The sequence below is a fragment of the Paroedura picta genome, chromosome 13 (assembly GCF_049243985.1).
Source record: "Paroedura picta isolate Pp20150507F chromosome 13, Ppicta_v3.0, whole genome shotgun sequence".
Lineage (NCBI taxonomy): Eukaryota > Metazoa > Chordata > Lepidosauria > Squamata > Gekkonidae > Paroedura > Paroedura picta.
Window position 1 is genome coordinate 1556452 of NC_135381.1, and position 12082 is coordinate 1568533.

The 12082-nt window shown below is 51.3% G+C and overlaps 1 protein-coding gene across 1 annotated transcript; it reads left to right on the forward strand.

Annotated features, from left to right (window-relative positions):
• Positions 1–446: 446 nt before the first annotated feature.
• On the forward strand, positions 447–5048 carry RPL6 (ribosomal protein L6). The gene is made up of 7 exons (XM_077309008.1): positions 447–617; positions 1684–1833; positions 2122–2220; positions 2963–3106; positions 3228–3276; positions 3734–3918; positions 4853–5048. The coding sequence occupies exons 2-7, from the start codon at positions 1684–1686 to the stop codon at positions 5003–5005; spliced, it is 780 nt and encodes a 259-aa protein (XP_077165123.1). The 5' UTR covers positions 447–617; the 3' UTR covers positions 5006–5048.
• The last annotated feature ends 7034 nt before the right edge of the window (positions 5049–12082 follow it).

The window sequence follows — 12082 nt, forward strand, 5'->3', positions numbered from 1 at the left end:
AGTGATCCCTGGCAACAGAGAGGTACACGTGGCCTCGACCAGGAAGACCACCACGAAGGCGGACTATAAGAGTAATAAATAAATCATGTTTTTTTTGCACAGAGGAAAGCTTATACCCCAACTCAAACTCTGTAGGCTTTAAAGGTACCCCGAGCGCCCAACTTTGTTCTATTGTTTCAGACTAACAGGACTTCTCACCTGAATCTGCCTGAAGAAGTGTGAATGCACAGGGGAACGCTTATTTAAACCCGGTTGGTCTTAAAGGAGCCCCGCATATACCGCAGCATTAATTGCACAGCAGTTGAGCTTCTGCAGGAATAGAACTTCATTCGTTCTTAAAGGCAAGCAAAGAATTCTGTTAATTTTCCTTGCCCTAGCCGTGGGAGGCGACGCCTCTCCAAAATAAATTCCCTTAACTTTCAACCAGCCACTCCGTGCTTGAGTCTTGCCTGTCGCTCCCGAAGTTCCAGACGCGACTTCTCATCCCACTTAGCCGCCTGTGGGGCTACAGAAACTACATTTCCCAGAAGGCCGATTGGGCCCTGCGGTGACGTCACACGTCCGATTCTCTTTAGCGCCGGGTTCCCGGATATTGCCTCCTTTTCCCTTCCCCGAAGGTAAGAATGGCGGCTTTCGGGAGCTTCGCGGCCGGGCTTAGCAGTTGGTATCCGCCGCCATCCACCGGAATGGCGCGCTGGCGGCTCGCCCGAAGTGGGCAGGGCGGTTCGGGGACGCCTGGCGGGCCGGGCACGGGTAGGATGTGGCGCGGAGGTGGCGGGGCTCGGGCGGGCAGCGCCGCGGCGGAAGGTAGGCCGCCGGCCGGCCTGGCTGCCCACGGGGGGGGGGGGGGGACGACACAAACTACCGGCAAGTCGCGCCCCGCGAAGTCGCCAGTTCCTCGGCGGCCGCCTCCTCGCGTTGTTGCTCCCAGTGAGACGACGCGTGGCAGTCGCGGCGTGTTCCGAAATCCCGGTTCGCACGTGCAAGGGAACGCAAGCTTAGGATCGGGTCCCCAGTTCCCATTGGGTGATTCCAGCTCTGAAATAAGAGCGTCCCCGCAAGTGGAAACCTGGCTAAACCCCTGCGAGGGGAGGGGAGTACACGTGTCTGGGTGCAGGTCGTCTGTTGGCATCGGGTTTCTGTCGTCTTGGCTCAGCAAGGAAGAGAAGCTGGGGACCTGATACCTAGCTGGTACCGTTCTCCATGTGGTTTAAAGGCATTATTGTAGGTCCTCTCCTTTGCTGCCAACTGCAACCCCACCCCACCTACAAAGGACAACTTTTCACATACTTCAAGAGAGCCCTCCTTTCCCCTGGGAGCGATTGAGGGCAAAAGAAGAAGGGGACGACAGAGAACGAGGTGGCTGGATGGAGTCACTGAAGCAGTGGGTGTGAGCTTAAATGGACTCTGGGGAATGGTAGAGGACTGGAAGGCCCGGAGGATCATTGTCCGTGGGGTTGCGATGGGTCAGACACGACTTTGCACCTAACAACAACAACAAAGCTGAACTCCATGAATGAAGGGCTGTCATTTCGGTGTGGGGGGGAGTCTGCATAGAATTAGGGTGTCAGAGTTGTGGGCGTGCTTGACATCCTCAAACATTTCAAATTGTCCTCTGCTGTTTCTTTGTTTTCCCACACACACACACGCAAGTTGCTAGTCTCCGTTTCTCTTCTTGCTTAGATGGCGGATGAGAAGAAAGCGAAGAGGGTTCGGAAATGCCACAGCAGCCGCAACCCCATGCTGGCCCGGGGGATTGGGAGGTATTCCCGGTCGGCCATGTACGCCAGGAAGGCCATGTACAAGCGCAAGTACAAGGCTCCGGAGACAAAGGTAAGGGGACTTGTTGGAGTAAAGGAATCTTGAGGGGAAGGCGTGTCCCTCAGAAGCAGCAGGCCTTTAAAAGTCCTGCAGGCAGTCAGGGTGGCAAAGAGGCCTTTGACGGCCGTTAACCGTAGCAACGAAATGGAACTTCCACAGTCCGCACTTGTATACCTGCAAATGTGGCTGCATTGGGAGCCAGCGGTCCAGGTGAGACGGACCTTTTAGACTGACCCGTTTGCTTTTGGGGCGAAGCATTTGTTTGCAAGGGATTACCGTTCCCGTTTGCTTCTTCTGCAGATAGAAAAGAAGAAGCGGGAGAAGGTGCCGGCCACTACCACAAAGGTTGTCGGTGGGGACAAGAATGGAGGCAACAGGGTGGTCAAACTTCGCAAAATGGTAAGAGGTCTTAGCCCAAAACCACAGGCTGTCTTCCGAGTGGACATCTGCTGGGGAGTGGCCCCTTGCCCCAGGGCACAAAGAGCCAGTGTGCGCCCAGGAGGACCGTGGCTGGCTTATTCGGGATGGACAGCGCACGTGCTGGTCTGTTGGGGGCTCTAAGAGCTGTAAGTAACGGCCAGGAGGTTGCTGGTCCACACGAGGTGGAGCAGGGCTGCCGCGCTGAGAGAGATCTGAAGGGAAGGGAAAGTCCGGTTCAAGCCGCCATTCAGTCACAAAATTCCCAGTGTGATCGTGGGCTGGTTGCTGCTTCGGTGTGACCTACCTCAGAGGGTCGTTGTGGAAATAAAACGGGGCACGGTGGACACTGCCCTGAGCTCATGCGATCAGAAGTTGAGCAGAGCTGCTAATGGTACTTTGAGACTTAGGGAAAGCACACACAGCTGTGAGGCAGTTGGGTGCACTGATTGGTCCTTTGTCATTCTCCCCCGTGGGGATCTAATGTGGCTGTGCCGTTCTCCACGTTTATCCTCACTACAGCTGTATGGCGCTGCATGTGTGCAAGAGAGAGAGAGAGTGGCCTAAAGTCAGCCAGCGAGCTTCCGTGGATTGGGACACAAGTCGCCCAGATCCTAGCCTGGCGCTCTAACGACCAGCTAAATGACTGAGGCGGGTGTTGTGTGGACAGAAGGGATTCTCAGAGCTTCATGTGATGTTGGCCTTCTTGTTTGTGTCCTGACAGCCCAGGTACTACCCAACGGAAGATGTTCCACGTAAACTCCTGAGCCACGGCAAAAAGAATTTTGCCCTGCACAAGAGGAAGCTGCGCACCTCCATTACCCCAGGAACGGTCCTGATTCTCCTCACAGGTCGCCACCGAGGCAAGGTGAGAAAAGCCGGGCAGGGCGTCCTGGTTCCAGCCTCGGGGCCTTGCTCAGGGCCTTGCTGCGTTCTTCCCTCGTGACGCTCTGACAAGCCCCCTCCCCCTCTCTCTGTTGTGTTTCCAGCGCGTGGTCTTCCTGAAGCAGCTGGGCAGCGGGCTGTTGCTGGTGACAGGTAAGCGAGCAGCTCTTCTGGGGGCAGCCTGGTGCTGTGCCTTGCTCTGTTTTTCTTCTTCTTCTGGTGCTTGGCATGCCGAAGGTCCCTGCTTCGATCCCTGGCATCTCTAGTTAAAGGAGCTCTTGGCGGGGGAGCCCTTCTGTAAATTATTCTGTGGCAAAGCCCCCCTGAGTCCCTGGCAGCGAGTAAATGGAGCCATAATTAAAGACCCTCTTTCACCCAAGCCCTTGGAGGTCTGTGGCCGGGTGCAGTGGGTGGTGTCCAATGTGACAGTGCTGCTGTGTGAGTTGGCTTCTCGTGAGGTCCCTTTGGGCACCGTTTGTGAGCTGGTGTCTGTTGGGAATGTGGCCGTGTGGAATGGCAGGAGACCCCCATCCCTTGCCTAGCTGAGCTTTGGCTTTCCTGGCGCACGGAGGCCCATGTGTCACAGGCCTTGTCTCCTCTTTGCCCTCAGGGCCATTGGTCATCAACCGCGTCCCACTGCGGAGAGCTCACCAGAAGTTTGTCATCGCCACCTCTACCAAGATCGACATCTCCGGCGTGAAAATTCCCAAGCACCTCAGTGACCTTTACTTCAAGAAGAAGAGACTGCGCAAGCCCAAGCACCAAGAGGGCGAAATCTTTGACACCGAGAAAGAGGTATGTGTGTGGGGAAGGGGGGGGGGGCTGGTTTCCATTCCAGAGTTAGAGTAGAAGGTGGCCTGGCCGGCGCTGTGTGAAAGATGGGGGCGTTCCGGGAGGGGCTGTGCCGGAGCGCACAACCCTACTTGAGTCCTCTGGGCAACATCTGTGCCGGGTCGTGCCGCAAAATGTAACCCCCGCAGACCAGAGGGAATTGGCTCGAGCAAGAATTCCAGTCTGCACCATCTTCAGCCGGTCTGCATTTGTGGGGTACAGAATCTGTTCTGCAGTTTGATTGGCTTCAGGGGTCTTTCTGGAATAGGGGGGCTCTTGCAGGGACCCTGGCTGTCCTCGGCACCGTGCTGCCACTTCTGGCTGCTTACCTGGGTGGCTGCCTGGTTCCAGGGTCATAAGTGTCTGTGCCAATATCCTTGGAGAGTCCAAAGGACAGAACTGGTTCAGTTCTGTGCCAGGGGGGCCTTGGACAGGCTGGACGGAGAGTTCCCCAGGATTGATTGGGGGCTGGATTTTGTCGTTGGAAGCCAATTTTAAAAGCCTTGGGGCCCAGGCAAGTGTAAAGATAGGGCTAGGGTAGGTTATTGGATCTAAGACAGGGAATGGGTTGGGGGGCTAGATTTCTTGGCGGGCATTGGGGGGGGGTCTCTGCAGACTTGTGAGTTCTTTCCTCAAAAGAGCCAGCGTGGTGTAGTGGTTAAAAGCAGCAGCCTTGAATCCGGAGATCCCGGTATGATTCCCCACTTCTCCACACGCTGCCAGCTGGTGACCTTGAGCCAGTCACAGTTCTTTTGGGGCTTCCTTTTCCCTGACCTACCTCCCAGGTGTTTGTTGTGGGGCGAGGAGGGGTAGGCAGTTGTAAGCCGCTTCAGGTAATAAAATGGCAGGGCATAAAACACCGGCTCTTTTCCTTCCAATAACTGTCCCACTTTCACAGAAATATGAGGTGACGGAGCGACGCAAAGCCGACCAGAAGGCCGTGGACTCCCAGATCCTCCCGATCGTCAAGAAGACCCCTCAACTTCGTGGCTACCTGCGGTCCACCTTTGCGCTCTCCAACGGCGCCTATCCTCACAAATTGGTTTTCTAAATAAGCCCGGAGGCATCACAGTAAAGCTTGGGCAAAACCATGACCGGCTTTGTTCTCCTCTTCCTGTTTTGAAGTCATTTTTTTTGGCGTTTGGGGTGTTTTTACTTGTGTTTTCTCCGTAAGAGAAAGTGCGTTCAAGTGCGCAAGTGTCATTTTCCTTCGGATACTCTCGGGACTGATCCGGCTGGGCTTTGGACCGGCTTTCTTTTTAGACTGGCTGCTCAATGCCTGCCCTTCCGTTTTGGGATTTGTTTCCCACGGGCATGGTCAGGACTTGCACGTTAATTTCGGTAGATGAAGAGCTGGAAGGTTAAAGAAATCCCAAATAAAGGGCCTAGCAGTGCGGTGTCTTGATATATAACAAGCATGTTATCAAGTGTAGGCATGCTTCTTAATTTAGCCAATTTATTTATAATAAATACAAATATCAAATATAGCACATTTGTTATATATTGAGATACAGCATTACTAGGTCCTTTAACTGGGATTTTTTTAACTTTTTGGTTCTTAATTCAATTTTGCAGCCCTGTGCAAATGTGCATGCGCGGCAGCTCTGCACATGTACGTTTGCGTCCGCCAGCAGGCGCAGCCAGTGGCGGCCCGACACCGGGCCACGGACCAGGGGTTGGGTACCACTGGTCTAAAGTACTTGGCAAGACCTGTGAATAGCCTAGTATACGAATAAAAGTTAACAGGTGTGAGAACGAAGTTTGAGTCCGTGGCACCCTTAAGACCCAGCAAAGTTTCATTCTGGTAACGAAGTAAGAACTGACTTAGCATGTGTAGAGGCACACTTCTTCACAAACAGTGAGAGATTTCCTCAAGCATGACAGAGACCTCCGGAGGGGGGAGGCTTGGTTCTAATTCACGCCAGTCCCATAGAACTCCAAAGCCTTGGCACGCTCCCTGTGGTTGGAAGACATTGGGGTTTGCCAGTAGAGGGTGCCAGGGAGCAGAGGCCCAGGTGTAGCTTTGGGAACCAAGCAGCTGGGGGGGGGGGAGTTAAAATATTAAAGAAAGGGCTGGTGTAGAAGGACTTTACATCAGGGTGCAAAAGTCCCCAGGAAACTGGTAAACTAGAATTGATCATTGATTGTGCAGAGTTAGCGATTACCCTTTAAAAATTAACTCTCACTAAAGTCACGGGGCCAATAATATATCTGGAAGGGGTTCCTGAAGTAGTCCTGGAAGATCCCTTTACTGGGGGGGGGGGGAGTGTGCTTGATGAATCTTGCTCTTGTGCGTTCACAACAGCCACAAATCAAACAGCCCCTGGCTCCCTTTATTAGACAACTTTTAACAGTGTAAAAATCATGGCAATATTCATACTTTTTTGCAGCTGTTAAAACTCAGCGTGGCAAATCATGACTCCCGCAGTAGCCAGAGGGATGCCCTGTCAGGGGTCCCCTGATCTCATCCTATCTCAGCAGCTAAGCAGGGCTGCCTCTGAGGAGTTATTTGGATAGGAGACGCCCAAGGAACATCAGGGTCGTGACACAGGAGAAGAGCTGGGCTTTTTAAACTTCTTTCCACTACCTGAAGGTGTCCCAGAGTGGCTTCCAATCATCTTCACCTTCCTCTCCCCACAACAGAAGCCCTGTGAGACAGAAGGGGCTGCGACAGCTCAAAGAGCTGCTCTAGAACTCTGCCTTGCCCCAGGTAGCCCAGCTGGCTGCATGTAGAGGAGTGGGGAATCAGACCTGGACCTCCAGATTAGAGTTTGCTGCTCTACCATACTGCTTCTCACAGTGGCAGCCAATGGCAACCCAGCTTTGAGTATCTCTTGCCCTGAAACCCCCGCAGGGCCACCCTAGGTCAGCTGTGACTTGAGGGCTCTTTCCATGGCCAGCCAGCTGACTGCTGCAATTCTAGGAGACGCTACCAAAGCCAATGCCTGAGGTTAGTACGTTTGGAATAACGAAGTTACCGAGGGCAGCTGGGAATAATGACATTTCGGAGGGCTTCAGTACAGCTCTGTTGAAAGATCCTGAAATAAATCAGCCATCACTGACTTTGGGAATAGTTTCAGAGGTTGCACAACTCTTCTGCAAGGAAGTTGCAATATTTGCTAGCAGCTATTCTACCGTGTACCTGATGAGCTTGTATCATGGGATGCCTCCGTCCCCCCGGCTATTTAAAAATCTATGGTGAGGATGGTCAGGTTCTCTGTCTTGGCACATTTGCAAGCTCCAGTTCCCAGCATTCGGGTTGGGGGGGGGGCAGAAGAAGGGATGCCTCTTTCAAGATGGGTATATACCTCTATGCCCGGGACTTTGTGGTGTGCGCGCTCTCCCTAATGGCTTCAGCTCTGGGCAAGGCTGCCTTCCACTGTTCCGGGCGCTTTATTTAGCAGTGCAATCTCGTCAGGATAAAAATAGGATGGACAGGAAAACCGTCCAACCCAGAGAAGCCCTGCAAATGCACAGGTTGGGTGCGGAGCTTTCCTTCGATCTGCCGGGCGATCAAGGGCAGCTGCTTTGGAGTCCAGCATCTCTTTCCCCCCCTCCAGTTTGTAAGCAAGCAGCTGATTTTGCGGCAGGTTGGCTTTGCTGACTCACGGCTTTCTGCTGAGCACGTCTCTCACAGAAGGACCGAGAGCTCGCCTCCCCCAGCCTTGGGCATCCAATAGAAAAAGCTTAAAAGGTATCTGCTGCCAAATATAGTTGCAGAGTCAAGCATAGCAACATATTTCATTAGCATCAGACCTGCTTGGTGCCGGGGGGAAAAGGCAAGTAAAGGAATGGTGGATGGTTTAGGGAAAGGGGAGACATGTGTTTATTCTATTCGCAGGGATCAGGCTGCAGGCGGAGAATATGCATAATCTACTGTGGAGTTTGCATTTCTTTCGAAATTTGCTTGTTGCCCATCTTCAAAACTGCCACCAAAGAGAGGCACATTGGCCCCTCTTGCATTGCAGCAAGGATGCAGCTGACACACCTTGGACTGAGGTGGGGGTTGCAAGGGCAGGTATATGCGTCCTGTCACCGGTCCACTTCCATCCCAGCCTGCGTTCTTGTGCTTGCTCAGGGTTGGAGAAGGTGTTCGTTCATTCCTCCTTTCAGCAGCCCCCCTGAACACTCATCCAGCCTGTGTGACTCGGACCCTATTCAGACCAGAAGCAGCTCTCTAGAATCTCAGGCAGAGAGTCTTTCATCTCGGATCTTCAAACGGATCATAGAATCCTAGAGTAGGAAGGGGCCATAGGGGCTCTCTAGTCCACCCCTCTGTTCAGTGCAGGATCAGCCTCAAGCAACCAGGAGAAATAGCTGTCCGGCTGCTGCTTGAAGTCTGTTACCACTTCTTTAGGCAGCCCATTCCACAGGTGAACTACTCTTGAATTTTTTCCACCTGATACCTAGCTGGTAAAGCCATTATTGTAGGTCCTCTCCTTTGCTGCCAACTGGAACCACTCCCCGCCTACAAGGGACAACCTTTCAGATACTTCAAGAGAGCCCTCCTGGCCTGTCCCCTCTCGCCCTCCTCTTCTCCAGGCTGAACCTTCCCAAGTCCCTCAGCCTTTCCTTGTAGGGCTTGGTCTCCAGGCTGCCCCAGATCCTCCTTGTCGCTCTCCTCTGCCCCCTTACTATGTTGCCCACCTCCCTTTTGAAGGGAGGCCTCCAGGTGCAGTCGGACCAATGCAGTATGCAGCACCTCCTGCCTGACCTTAGCTAGAGAAGTCCGGGATTTAAACTGGGTCCTTCTGCATGTAAAGCAGATAAGTCACGGCCCCAGTATAAATCATAACCCTATCTAGAGGGTGGTGGTAACCCAGATTTTTCTTATCCCTTTGGTAAAATGGGAGCAGTAGGCATTCATAAGATCCTTAGAAAGAAACAATATGAATCTGGATGATACAGTCACAAGAATGCCCTTCCTACACCATCAGTCAGTTGTTCTAGCTCAGCATTATGTCTTCTGGCTGTCCAGGGTCTGGAGTACCCAAACTGGGTACTCCACTACTATGGAGCTAAGATGTCCTCACTCAGGAATATGGAAGGTTGGGTGGCCAGACTGGCACTCCAGGTGTCCATGGACTACCATTAGCTAGCAGGGGCTCATGGTAATTGTAGTCTATGAACATCTGGAGAACCACAGTTGGGCTAAGGTCCAGATTGGGTGTTATGGTCTGAACAGTGAAGGCTGCTGGTGGGAATTGCTCTTCTGTGACCAGCAGAGCCATGGGACTACAATAAATACCTTGCCATTTGCTTCCGATGTGGGTCAGAGGGCGTGGCAAGTATTGATGCCAGGGCTGCACCAGTCTGTGGGCCAATGGTGTTGACAAAGGTGGTGACTCTTCCAGCTTTTCAGGTGTTACACCCCTGCAACATCCTCAGCCATTGAGTGGCAATGCATTTTCTATTCCTTTCTTAATCGCAGCAAGTAGGTCATGACAGCATGCCACATTCCCCCCCACCCACCCCCATGAGAGGGAGGTCTGGCTGGCGGAGAGGCGGCAGCAGCCCAGAGGGCTTCATCGTCATGGCCAAAGAACTCAAACCCAGACCCTCCTAGGTTCTGCTTCACAAACTGTTCAGCCCCACCGCCTGGCTCTCAAGTGTGAATTCTGAGTCATACGATGACAAGGACCTAAAGGTTCCGTTCTACAAACTGAAGGCAAAAGGGCACCCAACGAATTGTTGGTGGATAAATATCTGGTGCCCATTTTAATTCCTAGGTCTAGCTTTTCCCAAGATGTGCACGTTATGGTTTTGGAAGAACTAAAAAGAAGAATTCATATAGGGAGAAATGTTTGCCTGCTGACAGAAAGGGCTTTCTTCCTGAGTTAGGTCACTGCATCTCCTTTAACATCAGCAGATGTTAAAGTGCTACAAGGGTACGTATTTTGTTCCAAGAGAAAAGCACGAAACATCCGGGGTGTCACCTCCTCTGCCATGCTCTGTTAAGTTGCAATATCTTTTGACAACAGGCCGGGACGCAGCTAGGATTCTTCGCATGCACCGTTTCTTAATCACTGTTCAATGCATACGTGACAGCCCCTTCTAATTGAAGGGCATCAGGGTTTCCAAACACTAATTAGTCTGACTTCAGCAAGAGAAGGTGTCTCAGTGAACATTCCTGTACACCCACAGGAAAGTGGATTGCCAAATACACAGAAAGTCCAAATAAAAGATCCTAGAGCAAGTTTGCGTGCCTCATAGAAGTGTCCATACAGGTAAGCATCTACAAACTGGAGGGGAACAAGAAATCATTTAACAACTTTAACTATGAATCTAAACGTAAAAACTGGTGCTCACAGATTTTGCTGAAATTATCCTTTTTCTTTTTTTGGTGGTTATACAGCCATTGGTAGATGTTTTGAGAGCTTTGGAAGAAACCATACTGCCATTATAAACATGTCTACTCAGAAGAAAATCCCATTTTGATCAATGGGGATCACTGCCAGGAAAGTATTCTTAAGATGACACCCCTAAATTAATTATCCAACCTGAAGCTCTAGCATTTCAGTCCTTGGGCCCCGAGTTGGCAAAGCCCTGGAATCCCCTCCTGAGCCCTGAGCCTCCGGGGAGGGCGGTATATAAATATAAAGGTAAAGTTAAAGGTATCCCCTGTGCAAGCACCGGATCATGTCTGACCTTTGGGGTGACGCCTCCAGCATTTTCATGGCAGACTCAATACGGGGTGGTTTGCCAGTGCCTTCCCCAGTCATTACCATTTATAAATACAGCAAATCATAAAAACAAATAAAATAGAACCGGAAGACCCTGGTGCCTTGCCCTTGGATCAAGCTCCATTCCAGAGGCACCCCCTTCATCTTAAGACTGCCCCTGCACAGATGAAGGACAGAAAGTGGGATCCTCCCTCTTGCCAGTTGCAATGCTGAACCTTTAGCAACAACGGCCAGAAGACATTGGAGGTGGGGGAGAGGGCCAGAGGGGGGGAGGGCGTTAGCCTAGCCAGTTATGGTTGGCCAATATATTGGTGTTTCTGCATCAATTTTGAAAGCTGCCCTAGTCGTGTATGGTAGAAAAGCAGGGCAAATAATCCTTGCAATTAATAGTAAATGGTCAAATAATCCGAAACTGCAAATTCAGTGAGAGGCGCAGAGCATCTTGCTTAGCCCCGATAGCCGGAAATGAAATCCTCTCTCCAGCAGCACAAACTGGTTCTGTAACTTTGATGCCATACAAATGACGGATCTCCTGATTTAATCTAAGCAATTGCAGGAAGTGGCACTCACTCGCTTGTCGGCAATTGGGTCATGCAGTGGGATGACCCTCCGTGAAGCGTCTTGTCAGTATGATTTTCTACCAGTGCTTGGTCTCCGAGACGTAGCTGGCTGATAAACAGTTCGGCACACAGGTTTTTTCCATTGCAATCTCCATTTTTGTTTTGCAGATCACATCACTTACCAAAAATATCCAAGAGCCGGTGGATGCCAATAAGTTTTAGATAACATTTTAATTGCCCAATTATTATTTTTTTTCCAGAAAACCACAGGTCATAAAATGTGCCTTCAAGCATTATGCATAGCCCGCTGTAAGATTAAAATAGAAGTCAGAGCTGCAGTAAGGAAATATGTTGCTAGCTCTCTTGGTCCCGAACCAACAAACATCCAAATTGTTTGGCAGTTGAGACAAATGTTGTTTTTCGAACCTGACATTTAGCAGTTTCATGGGGATTTTTTTGCGGAGTGGGGGTTAAAGAGAAAATTGTGCAGCAACAAAACTTAACTCTGCAATGGCATGAAATATGTGGATAATAGACAAATTAACTGGAAATGAAAAAGAATCATAGAGCTGGAAGGTACCTCCAAGGTCATCTAGTTCAACCCCCTGCAGGAAATTCAAAACGATCTGCCCACCCACAATGACCCCAATTCCATGCCCAGATGATCTCCATTGGTCTTCAAGGTGCCTGCTGCTCCATACCAATGTGGAGACACACTTGAGAACTGAAATAAAGTGTGGTTTTTTTAACATGACGGATTTTTGTGGGAACTACCTACTTTGGACCAGACTTGCATTGATAGGCAGCAATGCAGCAGCCTAGGCCACCATCCCTACCCCTTCCCCCATTTCTGCCTAGGGGTGCCGGCCCTGGGTTGGGAAATAC